General features: G+C 44.2%; 1 protein-coding gene across 1 annotated transcript in view; it reads right to left on the bottom strand.

The window, feature by feature from the left end:
• PGPEP1L (pyroglutamyl-peptidase I like) overlaps positions 1 to 14843 on the bottom strand; it is a 48531-nt gene extending 33688 nt beyond the window's left edge. The window contains 2 exon segments of the mRNA XM_031668307.1: positions 7593 to 7645; positions 14715 to 14843. Coding sequence (XP_031524167.1) covers positions 7593 to 7645; positions 14715 to 14748 — 87 coding nt within the window. The 5' untranslated portion in view covers positions 14749 to 14843.
• Between the last annotated feature and the right edge of the window lie 1716 nt (positions 14844 to 16559).

The raw sequence follows: 16559 nt of genomic DNA, 5'->3' as shown, positions 1-16559 counted from the left end.
TAGAACTCAGGATTAAGAAACTCACTCAAAACCGCACAACTACATGGAAACTGAACAACCTGCCCCTGAATGACTACTGGGTAAATAATGAAATTGAGGAAGAAATAAAGATGTTCTTTGACACCAATGAGAACAAAGATACAATGTACCAGAATCTCTGGGACACATTTAAAGCAGTGTGTAGAGAGAAGTTCACAGCACTAAATGCCCACAAGAGAAAGCAGTAAAGATCTAAAATCAACACCCTAACATCACAATTAAAAGAACTAGAGAAGCAAGAACAAACAAATTCAAAAGCTAGCAGAAGACAAGAAATAACTAGAATCAAAGTAGAATTGAAGGAGATGAAGACATGAAAAACCCTTCAAAAATCAATGAATCCAGGAGCTGGTTTTTGAAAAGATCAACAAAGTAGATAATATGCTAGCCAGACTAATAAAGAAGAAAAGAGAGAATAATCAAATAGATGCAATAAAAAATGATAAATGAGATATCACCACCGATCCCACAGAAATAGAAACTACCATCAGAGAATACTATAAACACCTCTACACAAATAAACTAGAAAATCTAGAAGAAATGGATAAATTCCTGGACACATACACCCTCCCAAGATTAAACCAGGAAGAAGTCAAATCCCTAAATAGACCAATAACAAGTTCTGAAATTGAGGCACTAATTAATAGCCTACCAACCAAAAAAAGTCCAGGACGAGACGGATTCATGGCCAAATTCTACCAGAGGTACAAAGAGGAGCTGGTATCATTCCTTCTGAAACTATTCCAAACAATAGATAAAGAGGGAATCTTCCCTAACTCATTCTATGAGGCCAGCATCATCCCGATACCAAAACCTGGCAGACATACAACAAAAAAAGAGAATTTCAGGCCAATATCCCTGATGAACATTGATGCAAAAATCCTCAATACTGGCAAACTGATTCCAGCAGCACATCACACAGCTTACCTACCATGATCAAGTTGGCTTCATCCCTGGGATGCAAGGCTGGTTCAATATATGCAACTCAATAAACATAAGCCATCACATAAACAGAACCAATGACAAAAACTACATGATTATCTCAATAGATATAGAAAAGGCCTCCAACAAAATTCAACACACCTTCATGCTAAAAACTCTCAATAAACTAGGTACTGATGGAATGTATCTCAAAACAATAAGAGCTATTTATGATAAACCCATAGCCAATATCATACTGAATGAGCAAAAACTGGAAGCATTCGTTTTGAAAACTGGCACAAGACAAGGATGCCCTCTGTCACCACTCTTATTCAACATACTATTGGAAGTTCTGGCCAGGGCAATCAGGCAAGAGAAAGAAATAAAGGGCATTCAAATAGGAAGAGAGGAAGTCAAATTGTCTCTGTTTGCAGATGACATGATTATATATTTAGAAAGCCCCATCGTCTCAGCCCAAAATCTCCTTAAGCTGATAAGCAACTTCAGCAAAGTCTCAGGATACAAAATCAATGTGCAAAAATTACAAGCATTCCTATACACCAATAACAGACAAACAGAGAGCCAAATCATGAGTGAACTCCCATTCACAATTGCTACAGAGAGAATAAAATACCAAGGAATACAACTTACAAAGGATGTGAAGGACCTCTTCAAGGAGAACTACAAACCACTGCTCAAGGAAATAAGAGAAGACACAAACAAATGGAAAAACATTCCATGCTCATGGATAGGAAGAATCAATATCATGAAAATGGACATACTGCCCAAAGTGATTTATAGATTCAATGCTATCCCCATCAAGCTACCATTGACTTTCTTCACAGAATTGGAAAAAACTACTTTAAATTTCATATGGAACCAAAAAAGAGCCCACATAACCCAGACAATCCTAAGCAAAAAGAACAAAGCTGGAGGCATCATGTTACCTGACTTCCAACTATACTACAAGGCTACAGTAACAAAAACAGCATGGTACTGGTACCAAAACAGATATATAGGCCAATGGAACAGAACAGAGGCCTCAGAAATAACAGCACACATCTACAACCATCTGATCTTTGACAAACCTGACAAAAACAGGCAATGGGGAAAGGATTCGCTATTTAATAAATGGTGTTTGGGAAACTGGCTAGTCATACGCAGAAAGCTGAAACTGGATTCCTTCCTTACACCTTATACAAAAATTAACTCAAGATGGATTAAAGACTTAAACATAAGAAACGTAAGACCTAAAACCATAAGAACCCTAGAAGAAAACCTAGGCAATACCATTCAGGACATAGGCATGGGCAAAGACTTCATGACTAAAAGACCAAAAGCAATGGCAACAAAAGCCAAAACTGACAAATGATATCTAATTAAACTAAAGAGATTCAGCACAGCAAAAGAAACTATCATCAGAGTGAACAGGCAACCTACAGAATGGGAGAAAATTTTTGCCATCTATCCATCGGACAAAGGGCTAATATCTAGAATCTACAAAGAACTTAAATTTACAAGAATAAAACAATACTATCAAAAAGTGGGCAAAGGATATGAACAGACACTTCTCAAAAGAAGACATTTATGCGGCCAACAAACATATGTAAAAAAGCTCATCATCACTGGTCATTAGAGAAATGCAAATCAAAACCATAATGAGACACCATCTCACGCCAGTTAGAATGGTGATAATTAAAAAGTCAGGAAACAACAGATACTGGAGAGGATGTGGAGAAATAGGAATACTTTTACACTGTTGGTGGGAGTATAAACTAGTTCAACCATTGTGGAAGACAGCGTGGTGATTCCTCAAGGATATAGAACTAGAAATACACAGATACAGAAAATCAAACACCGCATGTTCTCACTCATAGTGGGAGTTAAACAATGAGAACACATGGACACCAGGGGGTGGGGGTGGGCATCACACACTAGGGACTGTCAGGGGGTGGGGAGCTGGGGGAGGGATAGCATTAGTAGAAATACCTAATGTAGATGATGGGTTGATGGGTGCAGCAAACCACCATGGCACGTGTATACCTATGTAACAAAACTGCATGTTCTGCACATGTACCCCAGAACTTAAAGTATAATTTTAAAAATTACATGAAAAAAATTACATGAATTACAGAACTTAAAGTATAATTTAAAAAATTACATGTCTTTGCTTCATTTTTCATGTTTTTGAAACATAATTTTGCTGGGTATACAATTTTGTTTTGAAAAAATAAAACAAAAAAAATAGTTACTCTTGAAATTTTTCCATACATATATAATTTAACAAAGTCTAAAGCTGATATCTGGATGCTTGTCCTATAGAATACAAGGACCTTAAAAAACTTAAACTTTGACCTGGCACGGTGTCTCATTCCTGAAATCCCAGCACTTTGGGAGGCTGAGGCGGGTGGATCACGAGGTGAGGAGATCAAGACCATCCTAGCCAACATGGTGAAACCCCATCTCTACTAAAAATACAAAAATTAGCTGGGCGTGGTGGTGCACACCTGTAGTCCCAGCTACTCGGGAGGCTGAGGCAGGAGAATAGCTTGAACCTGGGATGCGGAGGTTGCAGTGAGCCGAGATCATGCCACTGCACTCCAGCCTGGGTGAAAAAGCAAGACTCTGTCTCAAAAAACAAAAACAAAAACAAAAACCTTAAACTTCGATCATCCTTCTTGGCTTATAAAAGCTTTCGTTGTCTTACATTTTAGTTCAGTTCTCTATTTTAAGCCTAAAAAGAAGCTATTGGCCAGGCGTGGTGGCTCACACCTGTAATCCCAGCACTTTGGGAGGCTGAGGTGGGTGGATTGCTTGAGTCCAGGAGTTCAAGATCAGCCTGGGCAACATGGCAAAACCTTGCCTCTACTAAAAAATACAAAAATTAGTCAGGCATGGTGGCACGTGCCTATAATCCCAGCTACACTGCATTCCAGCTTGGGCAATTGGAGTGAGACCCTGTATCAAAAAAGAAAAAAAAAAATGGAGCCATTATTACTACGACCTTATACAAATAATGCTAGTTTAGATTTTGCCTGCAGGCTCACTACCCCTCTTTGCATTTCACACTGTCTTTCTCAGATCATTCTCCTTCCTTCTGAAGGACATCCTTTAGTTGTTCCCTTAGGGCTGTGCCTTTGATAGTAAACTCTTGGTGTTTGTTTTTATAAAAATGTATTTGCTTCATTTTTCATGTTTTTGAAACATAATTTTGCTGGGTACACAACTATAGGTTGATAACTTTTTGGCACTTTGAATATATTACTCTATGTATTCTGGTTTTTACTGTTGCCTTTGAGACATTTATTCTTAGTCTAATTAGGTTGTCAATTTTTGCAAGTAATCTGTCTGTTTCTCTCTGGCTAAAGACCTCCTTGTCTTTGGTGTTCTGTAGCTTAACTATAATGTGTATAGGTGTGGATCTTGTTTGTCCTTGTTTGGTCTATTTTGTGCTCATCTCTGTGGATTCATGCCTTTCATCACTTCTGGAATATTCTCAGTCATTTTCTCTATGAATATTGCTTCTGTTCCATTCTCATTGTTCTCTCCTTCTGGAACTCCTATTAAATGTATTTAGAACATTACATTTTATTGTCCACATTTATTTCTGTCTTCTTTCTATAATTTTTGAGTTATATCTTCAGATCTATCTTCCAGTTCACTAATATTCTCTTCATTTTTCTCTAAACTTCCATATATGCATATGTATGTATATCTAATCTGTCTTTATTGACATATAATTCACCTCCCATACAATTATCCCATTTAAAGTGTACAAGTCAAGCTGGGTGCGGTGGCTCACACCTGTAATCCCAGCACTTTGGGAGGCTGAGGTGGGTGGATCACCCGAGGTCAGGAGTTTGAGACCAGCCTGGGCAACATGGTGAAACCCCCATCTCTACTAAAAATATAAAAATTAGCCAGGCATGGTGGCACATGCCTGTAATCCCAGCTACTTGGGAGACTGAAGCAGGAGAATCTCTTGAACCCAGGAAGCGGAGGTTGCAATGAGCCAAGATGGTACCACCACACCCAGCCTGGGTGACAGAGCTAGACTCTGTCTCAAAATAAATAAATAAATAAATAAATAAATAAATAAATAAAGTCTACAATTCAATGGTTTTTAGTAGATGCACAGAGTTATGTAACCATCACTACAATCAATTTTAGAATCCTTCTATCACTCCCAAAAGAAACCCCATATTCATTGTCACTCCCCATTTCCCCACCACCTTCCTCCTCTTCATCTACCCTAGAAAACCGTTAATCTTCTTTTTGTCTCAATAGATTTGCTTAATCTGGACAATTAGGTAAGTGGAATCTTACCATATGTAGTCTTTTGTGACTGGTGCCTTTCATTTACCATAATTCTAACCTGCCTTTTAAATCATCTGTTAAATTTTTCACCTCAACAATTGTGTTTTAAATTTCTGTAAGTTTTAATTTCCTTTTCAATTTACCTGATCTTTTCATCGTCTTTTTGCTTACTTTTGTGATTCTATCTTTAAATATTTCATATGTAGTTATGCTATTTTCTGATCATTCTTGTAGCTGAAGTCCTTGAGCTTCTAAATCTGCTTCTGCTGATTTTTACCCATGGTAGTTTGCTTCTCTGTATACTTGGTGATCTTTAATTGGAAACTGACATTTAGTTCATCTTAATTTGTGAAAAATCAGAGGTTTTCATTCAAGAGAAATTGCACAAGCTTCTGCAGGAGTCAGGGTGCTTGAGACCACAAGGTCCCTTAAGGGACTGACTTAAAGAAAGGTCAGACCACAAGGTCCCTCAAGGGTCTGACTTAAAGAAAGAGCCTTGGTGTCATCTCCACCCCACCTTGCTGCTCACAATGCTGATCATGAAATTCACCCTCACCTGTGTATGTGTGCTAACCACTCACTCACCTCAACCTGAAGCTCTTGGTGTGTGTGTATGTGTGTGCGTATGGCTAGGTGTATACATGCATGTGTATATAGGGGTGTATATGTGTGTGTACACATGTATATGTATGGGTGTGCATGTATGTATATGTGTGTTGTGTGTGCATGTTGTATATGTATATATGCATGCATGTGTATATGTCTGCATGTGTGTTATGTGTGTGCATGTTGTATATGTATATATGTATGCATGTGTGTATGCCTGTGTGTGTTGTGTGTGTATGTGTTGTATATGTATTTATGCATGTGTGTATGCATGTGTGCATGTGTGGGTATGTGTTTGGTCCTCAGCGCTGTCCTTTACCTTCTGCTTGGCCAGCCATGCACAGAGGCTCTATCTTACCCAGTGATATCTACCTTATCTGTGAATCATCAGAGTCAGATCCTATTTGCCTGCAACTGAGAACCCTGACTCATGGACTAGCCATTTAGTAATAGAAGAATTATATCTGTGAGCACTGACAGAATGCCCCACCCAGTTCTAAGGGGTTTACATGTGTTAACTCCCTTAATCATCACACCTTCCCATTTCACAGATAAGAAAACTGAGACACAGAAAAGCTGGGTGACTTGTCTTGGGTCTCACAGCTTGCAACTGTTGGAACTGGGAGCTAAACCCAGGAGGCTTGGCTCTTTTCCATTCTCATAACTGCAAAAAGAAATGGAAGGGTTCAGGATCATCCAGGATTTGGCAGAAAAGGTCCTGTTTCTTGAGGAACTGCCTGCAGACACACAGGAGCCCATGAAAGCCCCAAGCTGGCCTTTCTGGTATGTTGTGTGCAGCAGTGAGGCTTGGCAGTGGCTCTGGGATTCCCTCAGCATTTTCCTGGTTGAAAGAAACCTAAATTCTAACTCAGGAGTTGAGAGTTTCCTTGACTGCATCTGTACTGACAGCCTAGAAAACCGATGCTACAGCTGCTGCAAATGCATGGTACAAGTGGTTTTGCTGCATTTTCAAATTGACCGAGAAACTCAGAATAGACTGAAGACCCCACCTTGATCCAACAGAGGCATGAAATTGATGGCCAAGTGTGAATAAGCAGTTGGCGGTGTGTCACCTGAGTGACAGTTGTATGGGGACAGAGAGCAGACAAGTGCCCCAAGGAGAAGAGGCAGTTTCCTCCTCAAGGCCTGTCTGAGGTTGTGCTTTGTCCTAGTTGGCTACTTTCTTACAAATAAGCATGCTGTTTATGACAATAGACATTTATTAAGTGCTTACTCTGTGCCCAGGTGCTAAAATAGCTGCTTGTACAAAGTGGTTTTACATTACATACTTACCTCTTTGGATCCTCAGAACAACCCTGCAACACCTGCTCTATTATTCCCTCATTTCATGAATGAGAAAGCTGAGGCTGGGGGAAATGACTTTCCCGGGCCCCATAGCCAGACGGGACGCAGACAATAGAAACCTAGCTCTGGGCCAGCGAACCTGCTCTGGGGACACTCCCCATCCCTCCCAGGAGGGTCCCTTTAGGCCCCTTTCTTTATTTCAGAGGCAGGAGGGGCGTGAGGCAGTCAAGTCACAACCCAAGGGCCAAAAACAAGCTGTTCTCTCAGGGGCCCATGCACTTGTTTTTCCTCCCGCCCCTGCAGATCTGGTTACTGAGGGCCCTGCACTCTGGGGGTTTCTCAGCAGCCACAGAAGAAACTCACTGGGCGCTGAGCTCCTGGGTCTTGAGCTGCAGGGTTTTTACCTTCACTGCTTCCCAGCTGGAATTCACCAAGTGCTGCCGGAAGGGCCCAAAACCTGAAACCAAACATGCCCAGGTTTGCTCAAGCCAGACCTTGGGACTGGGGCCTCTACTCCTGGCTGCTCTCAAGCACCAGGCCCCACCCCATAAGACTCTCTTCCTGCTCCTCCGACCATCTTGGGCCCTAGGGATCTTTGCACGTCCCCTTTCTCATGGAGGCTGCAACTGTGCCAACCTGGGAGCATTCTCAGAGTCCTCATCTGTGAGGCATTGTTGGGGAGCAAAGAAAGAACATGGAGCTGACCCACTGCCAAGTTGGGAGGGCTTAAGAACATGTGTGCACAAATGTCTGAATAAAAAGCATGTTTTGTAGAGAACCCTGAAATAGACCCACATGAATACGCCCAGTTGTTTGTTGACACAGGTGCAAAAGCAGTTTCAATGGAAGAGGGATAGGTTTGTCAACAAATGGTGTTAGAACAATCAGACAACAACAGGCAAAAAACTGAACCCTTCAACCTAAGCCTCACCCCTTACACAAAACTTAACCCAAATGAATAATGGACTTAAATATAAAAAGCAAAAGTAGCCGGGCACGGTGGCTCATGCCTGTAATCCCAGCACTTTGGGAGGCCGAGGTGGGTGGATCACCTGAGGTCAGGAGTTCGAGACCAGCCTGGCCAACCTGGCGAAACCCCGTCTCTACTAAATATACAAAAATTAGCCAGGTATAGTGGTGGGCACCTATAATTCCAGCTACTAGGAAGGCTGAGGCAGGAGAATCGCTTGAACCCGGGAGGCAGAGGTTGCAGTGAGCTGAGATTGCACCACTTCACTCCAGCCTGGGTGAAAGAGCAAAACTCTGGTTCAGAAAAAAAAAAAAAAAAAAAAAAAGCTATAAGTTTTTTGGGGGGAAGGTGAAAATCTTAGGCTATAAGGCTAGGCAAAGAGTTCTTAGATTTGAAACCAAAAGCAGGCTGCATAACAGGAATAATTAACAAACTGGATTCCATCAAAATTAAAAACTTTTGCTCTGTGACAGACCCTGTTAAGAGGAGGAAGAGATAAGCTACAGATGGAGAAAACAGTTGCAAATCATGTATTTCACCAAGGCTTTGTATATAAAATATATAAAGAACTCTTGAAACTCAAACAGTCCAATTAGGAGATGGGCAAACCACATGAAGAGACATGTCATTGATGAGGATATACAGGTGACAAATAAGCACATGAAAAGATGTTCAACATCACCAGCTATCATATAAATACATATTAAAATCTGGATGAGATGTCACCAACACTTATCAAAGTGGCTGAAATAGAAAGACTGATAACACCAAATGTTGACAAGGATGAGGAGAAACTAGGTCATTCACACATTGGTGATGGGAATATAAAATGGTACTGTCACTCTGCGAAATAGTTTGACAATTTTGTTTGTTTGTTTTTTTAATTGAAAGTAGATGTACCAGCATTTGCACTCCTGGACGTTTATCTCAGAGAAACGAAAACTTATATTCATACAGAAGTGTATACAAAAATGTTCATAGAAGCTTTATTTGTAATAGACCAAAGCTGTAAACTACCCAAATGTTACTCAGTGGGTTAACAGTCATACAAATCATGGTTCACCCATCTCATGGAATACACTCAGCAGTGAAAAAAAAAAGTAGAAACATCAAAATGTCCATTAACTGATGAACAGCAAACAAAATGCGGTAAAATGCACACAATGAAATATTATTTGTCAATAAAAAGCACCGAAGTACTGATACATGCTACCATGTGGATCAACCTTGAAAACATGCTAAGTGACAGAAGCCAGACGCAAAGGACCACACGTAAAATGATTCCGTTTATATGAAATGTCAGAATAGGCACATCTATAGGACATTAGTGGTTGCCAGAAGCTGGGTATGTGTGTTGTGGGGGGACATGAGTGGTGACAGCTAAGGCGTGTGGGGTTTCTTTTTGGGGTGCTGAAAATGTTCTAAAATTGACTGTAGTGATGAACATGTAACTCTGTGACTATACTGAGCCACCGATTGTTACTCGCTTTAAATGGGTAAATTGTGTAGCATGTGGATTATATCTCAATGAAGTAGTTTAAAAACTTTTTATAATGAAGTGACTATTGATACACACAACTTGGAGAACCTTAAAGAAATTATGCCAAGTGAAAAAGAACCAATCTCAACAGGACATATACTGCAGATTTCATTTATATAATATTTGTGTTTTTTTCTTTATTTTTGCTTGTTTCCTTTTTGAGACAGTCTTGCCCTGTCACTCAGGCTGGAGTGCAGTGGTGCAATCTCAGCTCACTGCAACCTCCGCCTCCCGGGTTCAAGCAATTCTCCTGCCTCAGCCTCCTGAGTAGCTGGGATTACAGGCACCCACCACCACACCCAGCTAATTTTTGTATTTTTAGTAGAGATGGGGTTTCACCATGTTGGCCAGGCTGTTCTGGAACTCCTGGAACTCCTGACCCCACTCAGCCTCTCCAAGTGCTGGGATTATAGGCATGAGCCATCGCACCTGGCCCTATTTTTCTTTATTTATTTACAGACAGGATCTCACTCTGTCACGCAGGCTGGAATGCAGTACCAGGATCATAGCTCACTGCAGCTTCAATCTCCTGGGTTCAAGTGATCCTTCCACCCCAGCCTCCCGAGTAGCTGGGACCACAGGTGCATGCCACCATATCTGGTTAATTTTTTGTATTTTTGCCATGTTGCCCAGGCTGTCCTTGAACTCCTGGTCTCAGGCGATCCACCCCTCTCAACCTCCCAAAGTGCTGGGATTACGGGTGTGAGTCATTGTGAGAGGTGACAACGTGCTAGCAGCCCTCACTCGCTCTCAGCGCCTCCTGGGCCTCAGCACCCACTCTGGCTGCACTTGAGGAGCACTTCAGCCCTCCGCTGCACTGTGGGAGCCCCTCTCTGGGCTGGAGGAGTCCGAAGCCGGCTCCCTCTGCTTGCGAGGAGGTGTGGAGGAAGAGGCACCGGCAGGAACCCGGGCTGCGCACCACGCTCCAGGGCCAGCGCGAGTTACGGGTGGGCGCGAGCTCTGTGGCCCGCAGGCGGAGCTGCCCGCAGGTGCCGCCTCGCCGGGCAGCGAGGGGCTTAGCTCCCGGGCCAGCAGCTGCGGAAGGTGTGCCGGGTCCCCCAGCACTGCCAGCCCCCACACCACACTTGAGTTCTCGCCAGGCCTCAGCTGCCTCCCTGTGGGGCAGGGCTCCCGACCTGCAGCCCCGCCATGCCGGAGCCCCCACACCGGTGGGCTCCCGCACAGCCAGAGCCCAAGGGCTAAGGAGTGCGGGTGGGCAGCTGCGGGACTGGTAGGCAGCTCCCCCTCCCCGTGGCCCCTGCTGGGGATCCACTAGGGGAAGCCAGCTGGGCTCCTGAGTGGGGTGGGGACTTGGAGAACTTTCCTGTCTAGCTAAAGGTTTGTAAATGCACCAATCAGCACTTTGTGTCTAGCTCAAGGTTTGTAAAGGCACCAGTGCTCTGTGTCTAGCTAATCTAGTGGGGACTTGGAGAACTTTTGCGTCTAGCTAAAGGATTGTAAATGTACCAATCAGCACCCTATCAAAACGGACCAATCAGCTCTCCGTAAAATGGGCCAATCAGCTCTCTGTAAAATGAACCAATCAGCAGGATGTGGGTGGAGCCAGCTAAGGGAATAAAAGCAGGCTGCCAGCGCCAGCAGTGGCAACCAGCTTGGGTCTCCTTCCATGCCATGGAAGCTTTGTTCTTTGCAATAAATCTTGTTGCTGCTCACTCCGTGGGTCCATGTTTCCTTTATGAGCTGTAACACCATGAAGGTCTGCAGCTTCACTCCTGAAGCCATGGAGACCACGAACCCACCAGAAGGAAGAAACTCCGGACACATCTGAACATCTGAAGGAACAAACTGCGGACACATCATCTTTAAGAACTGTAACACTCACGGTGAGAGTCTGCAGCTTCATTCTTGAAGTCAGCGAGACCAAGAACCCACCAATTCCAGACACAATCGTGCCCAGCCTACATAAAATATTTGTAAAATAAAATGATTATACAGATGGAGAACAGACTAATGGTTGCCAGGTGTTTGAGATGGGAGGAAGGGGGTGGGTGTGGCTGTAAAGAGCTAGCACCAGTGAGCTTTGTGGTGATGGTACTGCTATGTATCTTGATTGTGATGGTGGTTATAGGAAACTACACACGAGATGAAACTACACCCTGCATGCACATACAAATTTTGAATTATACCAATGTCAATATCCTGGCTTTTACATTGAAAATGTTAATATGTCAGTTTCAGGAGAGGCTGGGTAAAGGGTATAGGGGACCTCTCTGTACACTTCTTTGCAAATTCCTATGAATATTTATTTCAAAATAAAAAGTTTTAAAAACTATGTGGCCTCCTGTGTGGGAGACTAGCCAGTGCCAGATATGCCTGTGATGGAGTGGGGTGCTCAATTAGGTGGGCTGCAGATACAAGTGGAATTCTCTAACTCAGCTTTATCCTGGAGCACAGCTGAAGTTTTGTTCCATCTCTTATTCCTGTGACACATTTCTCAATTCATTCAAACTCTTAGATGAGGAAAGGGCTGTGATTAAATGTCAGTCTCTGAAAACCTAGCTCCCTGGACCTCAGGCCTTTAGAGTAGGAACCAGTTCTGGAGAGAAACTTGAATTATGCCTTTGCAATTCCTGAACAGCGGGGTATGGACCCACAAACAGGGTTGACTCACGAGGGGGTAAAAACTTTCTCAGGGAATGAAAAAGTTTTGGACAGGACGTCCCAAAAAGCCCATGGTGTCCTCTGATTTGACCAACTCCTTTAGAATAAATAAGACTTCAGCTGCCTCTGGAAACAGCCAGGAAAAAAAAAAAAAAAAAAGCAGTTATAGAAAATGGTGAGATTAAGAAAAAAAAGCACTGAGAAGCCAGGTACCTCCTGGGATAATAAAAATGCAGTAACACACAAAAATCACATCCTGCTTTAGAATCATATTTTTATCAGCAAATAAGACATCTCTTATCTGTTTTAAATTAGAAAAATCAACTCTGCAAGTGAAGGTTTGAAGCTCTTGTGTTGCAGGGTCAAACCTCATTTTAAACTTGTCGGCCCCCCAGTGGAACTTGCAAAAGGAGCCGGAGAAATCTCTTAGAATTCTGAGAGGCCCATGGGAGGGATGCATGTTTTCTCACTCTTGTTATTGTTGGTGCCAGTCTGAACACCTTGATCTCGAAGCAATTTATCAGAGCCCTGGTTCTCCCACCATCTGTCTACATGCCAATTGTCTTGGTGAGATTTACACACGAAGCAAATCCAATTAAATGAAGAGACTGCCCCTGGCAGCTCAAAGCATTTCTAACACAGGAAGGCCATGCTCTGGAATCCAGCGGGCATTCTCAAATCGCGGCTGATTATCAGCTACTTCATCAAACAATCTCCAGTTTGCCAGCAAACCACAGGCTAACAAGACAAAGGCAGGGGTCAGTGTGGTTCTAAGATGGTGCTTCAATGTCCGTATTTCATTCATGACAAGCACTGCATGTAGAGGAGTACAGTTTCCTTAGGAATTCAAGAGTAATTTGAACCATTCAATCTCCAGAACCAAAATAACACAAATAAGAGCAAGGGAGTTAAAGGTTTCCCAAATAACTTTCTTTTTCTCAGAAAGTCAATAGGAGTTTGAATTACAGTCTGAAAAAATTAAGCGACACAACTTTCAATTTCCCATTCATCCAGGAAACCCTGTCTCTTCATCCAACACAATTCAGAAAACTTAAAACTGGCCAAATGTGTCTAACTAAAAATGAAGGCTGGACACGATGGCTCATGCCTATAATTCCAGCATTTTGGGAGGCCAAGGCGGGAGGATCACTTCAGCCAGGGAGTTAAGACACCAGTCTGGGGAATACAGGAAAACCCTGTTTCTACTAAAAACTAAAAATACATTGTGGGATGTGGTGGTGAGTGCCTGTTGTCCCAGCTACTCCAGAGGCTGAGGTGGGAGGATTACTTGAGCCCAGGAGTTTGAGGCTGCGGTGAGCTATGACTGAGTCACTGCACTCCAGCCTGGACAACAGAGGGAGACCGTCTCAGAAAAATTAAAAATACAAAAATAAAAATAGGGCCAGGAGTGGTGGCTCATGCCTGTAGTCCCAGCACTTTGGGAGGCTGAGGCGGGCAGATCACAAGGTCAAGAGATCGAAACCATCCTGGCCAATATGGTGAAAACCCGTCTCTACTAAAAATACAAAAATTAGCCGGGCGTGGTGATGGGTGCCTGTGGTCCCAGCTACTTGGGAGGCTGAGGCAGGAGAATCACTTGAACCTGGGAGGCGGAGGTTGCAGTGAGCCGAGATTGAGCCACTGCACTCCAGCCTAGTGATAGAGTGAGACTCTGTCTCAAAAAAAAAAAAAAATTAATAAAAATAAAAATAAAGAGCTTTGTGAAGATCAGACCCCCAGGGTCCCGCTGGGATGCTGACTTGGTGAGGCACATGTGGGTGGGGGTGACTTTGGATGTACTGGTGTTTGCAGAAGTGAGCAGCCACCATTCCTTCCAAGTCGACCTTCTGGGGCTCAGGGTCTCCAGCTAATGGCTCTGAGAGGGTGCTTCAGAGCTCCCTGAGAAATGGAAGCTCTCACTCTGGGAGCGGGGCCTGTGTGTTCCTTTGCGGGTGGCCGTTGTAGAGGGGCTTGCAAGCCTTGTGAGGGCCCTGTGGCTTCTGGGCCTACAGATTCCTCTTCCTTGCTATGAGCCTGCACCCCCAAGGGATACCTCAGGCCCCACTCAGGGAAAGCAGGTACCAGCCTCAGCTTCCTCCCTGCTGGGTTGAAAGGCAAGGTCTGAGCCTAAGCCACCAGCGGCACCTTCGTGTGTGCCACTCAAGAGTTATTTGAAGCGAATGAGCCACAGAAGCAGAAATGCCTGTGTTCCTGATTGTTTATTAATGGGGCACAGCAGGAAGTTCGTTTCCATCTGGAATTATCAGCACCACCAGTTGCCACTCTTTTTTCCCCTCAGGGAACTGTTTAAGACCCAGGATCAAGCCAGTGCGCATTCCAGGGCCAGGCTAAAAGCAGCAACAAATAGGAGAGAAAAAAAGTATATAGTCTTACCAGTCACCACCACGCAGCTGGGCTGGGAATCCATGAAGACGAAGTGGGAGCTCGCTCTGTGCTTCCTGGGTCAGGCGGCTGCCCAGTGGCCGGGCTCTGCGCTCTCTGAGCTCCGGCGTTTCCTCCGCCTGGCCGCGTGCTGGCCTGGGGAGGGGAGCCGCTATGGAGCGGGAGCCCAACCCCTCCTGGCCGCCGGGCTTCCGTAGCGTTCTGGGCCCCGAAAGGCCAAGGATCTGGGGGAGAGTGTTAAGGCGATGCCCCTTCAAAGCAGAACGATCCAGCTTAGGACAGCGGGTCGGAGCGCCAGCAGGGACTTTCTGGACATTTGGGCGTGGGTCAGTTTGTTGTTCAGGATGGTTCAAAGGTGAGCTAAGGGTTTGGCCACCAGCTGTCCCGGTTTGCCTGGGATGGAGGGGTGTCTGGGACGGGTAGAACGTGCTCAAAGGGGTACCGTCCTGGGCACTGTGGGCTACCCTACAAGTCGTTTATTTAGATCTTATTTTTTTCCTCTTTAGTAATCCCCGCTCCCTGCCAGAGCCCCTCGTTGTGTTTGGCCACTGTGATTTGGTAAAATTTGATTGCTCTGGAAACTCATTCCACAAAATACGTTACATGTGAGCAGAAGAAAAAAAAAAAGAAGAAGAAAAGAAAAAGAAAGAAAACAAAACCATAGATGAATCTTACCGCGCCTGCCTTTAAAATATTGATTGAAATCTCTGCTGCTGTGGATCCTCAGGGAAGTTAACCTCTGTGCTCAGGTTTCCTGTTTTGGGAAACAAGGATCACAGCACTGGATCATGTATGGATTCTTTCTGTGCCCCAGGCACTGTCCCCAGCTTCATCAGCCCTGAGGGACAGAGGCTTGCCACCTAGTTAGTGTCTGTGCAGGCTTGGTAGCTCTGCGCTCACCACCCTGCGTTCTACCTGGGAAAAGTGCTTGCTTGACACTCTGCTGGACTCCTTAAATGTGCCACTGACAGTGAGGCACAGCCGTGGCATGCCACCTGGCTCTGCAGACAGTCCTCCTCTTTTTGTGTCAGAATAACTGAAAAAACTAACATTTGGGGCTATCCCCTCTACTGAAGAAGCTGTTATACAACATCTTGATCTTTCAGAGAATACTATTAAAAAACAAAACAAAACAGAACAAACTTTTGGCCAGGTGCACTGGCTCATGCCTTTAATTTCAGCGTTTTGAGAGGCCAAGGTGGGAGGATAGCTTGAAGCCAGAAGTTCAAGATCAACCTAGGCAACATGGCAAGACTGCGTCAATTAAATTTTTTAAAAAGTGGTGTGTGCCCGTAGTCCTGGCTACTTGGGAGGCTGAGGCGGGAGGATCACTTGAGCCCAGTCAAGCATGACTGCACCTCTGCACCCCACCCTGGGTGACAAAGCGATACCCTGTCTCTAAAAATATTCTTAAAAATTTTTTTTTCTTAAGTAAAAATACTATTTTTCAAAAGCTATATAGTAAGAGGAAGAAGAGCCATAATTCTCTGTTCCCATCTAGGCCTGGGTAGGAGAAGCTCCCTTCAGGGAAGCAGGCAGAGCCTCTCAAGCACAGTGCGGCCTCTAGAAAGCTCAGTGTGACAGCAGGACCACGTGGCTGCATCTTCTGAATCGTCCTCCTGATACAAAGCGCTCCCTTTTAATTGGGATCACCTCCAGGGATTAGACCCCACTTGATGGCTTTCTGGGATTCTGAACCAGGCTCAGTTCCCTTTAATTGGCTCCTGGTGTGGGCTGCAGGCTTTTTTACAGCCAAGAACAGGTAGGAAGTGCCATTTGCTCCCACTGGTCTCCCACTCCCTGCCCTGAGAAGCTGGGGCCCACCTTGTGTTGAGT

This window comes from Papio anubis, chromosome 7 (assembly GCF_008728515.1).
Source record: "Papio anubis isolate 15944 chromosome 7, Panubis1.0, whole genome shotgun sequence".
Lineage (NCBI taxonomy): Eukaryota > Metazoa > Chordata > Mammalia > Primates > Cercopithecidae > Papio > Papio anubis.
Note: the sequence above shows the minus strand (reverse complement) of the source record. Positions and strands in the feature narration are given on the sequence as shown.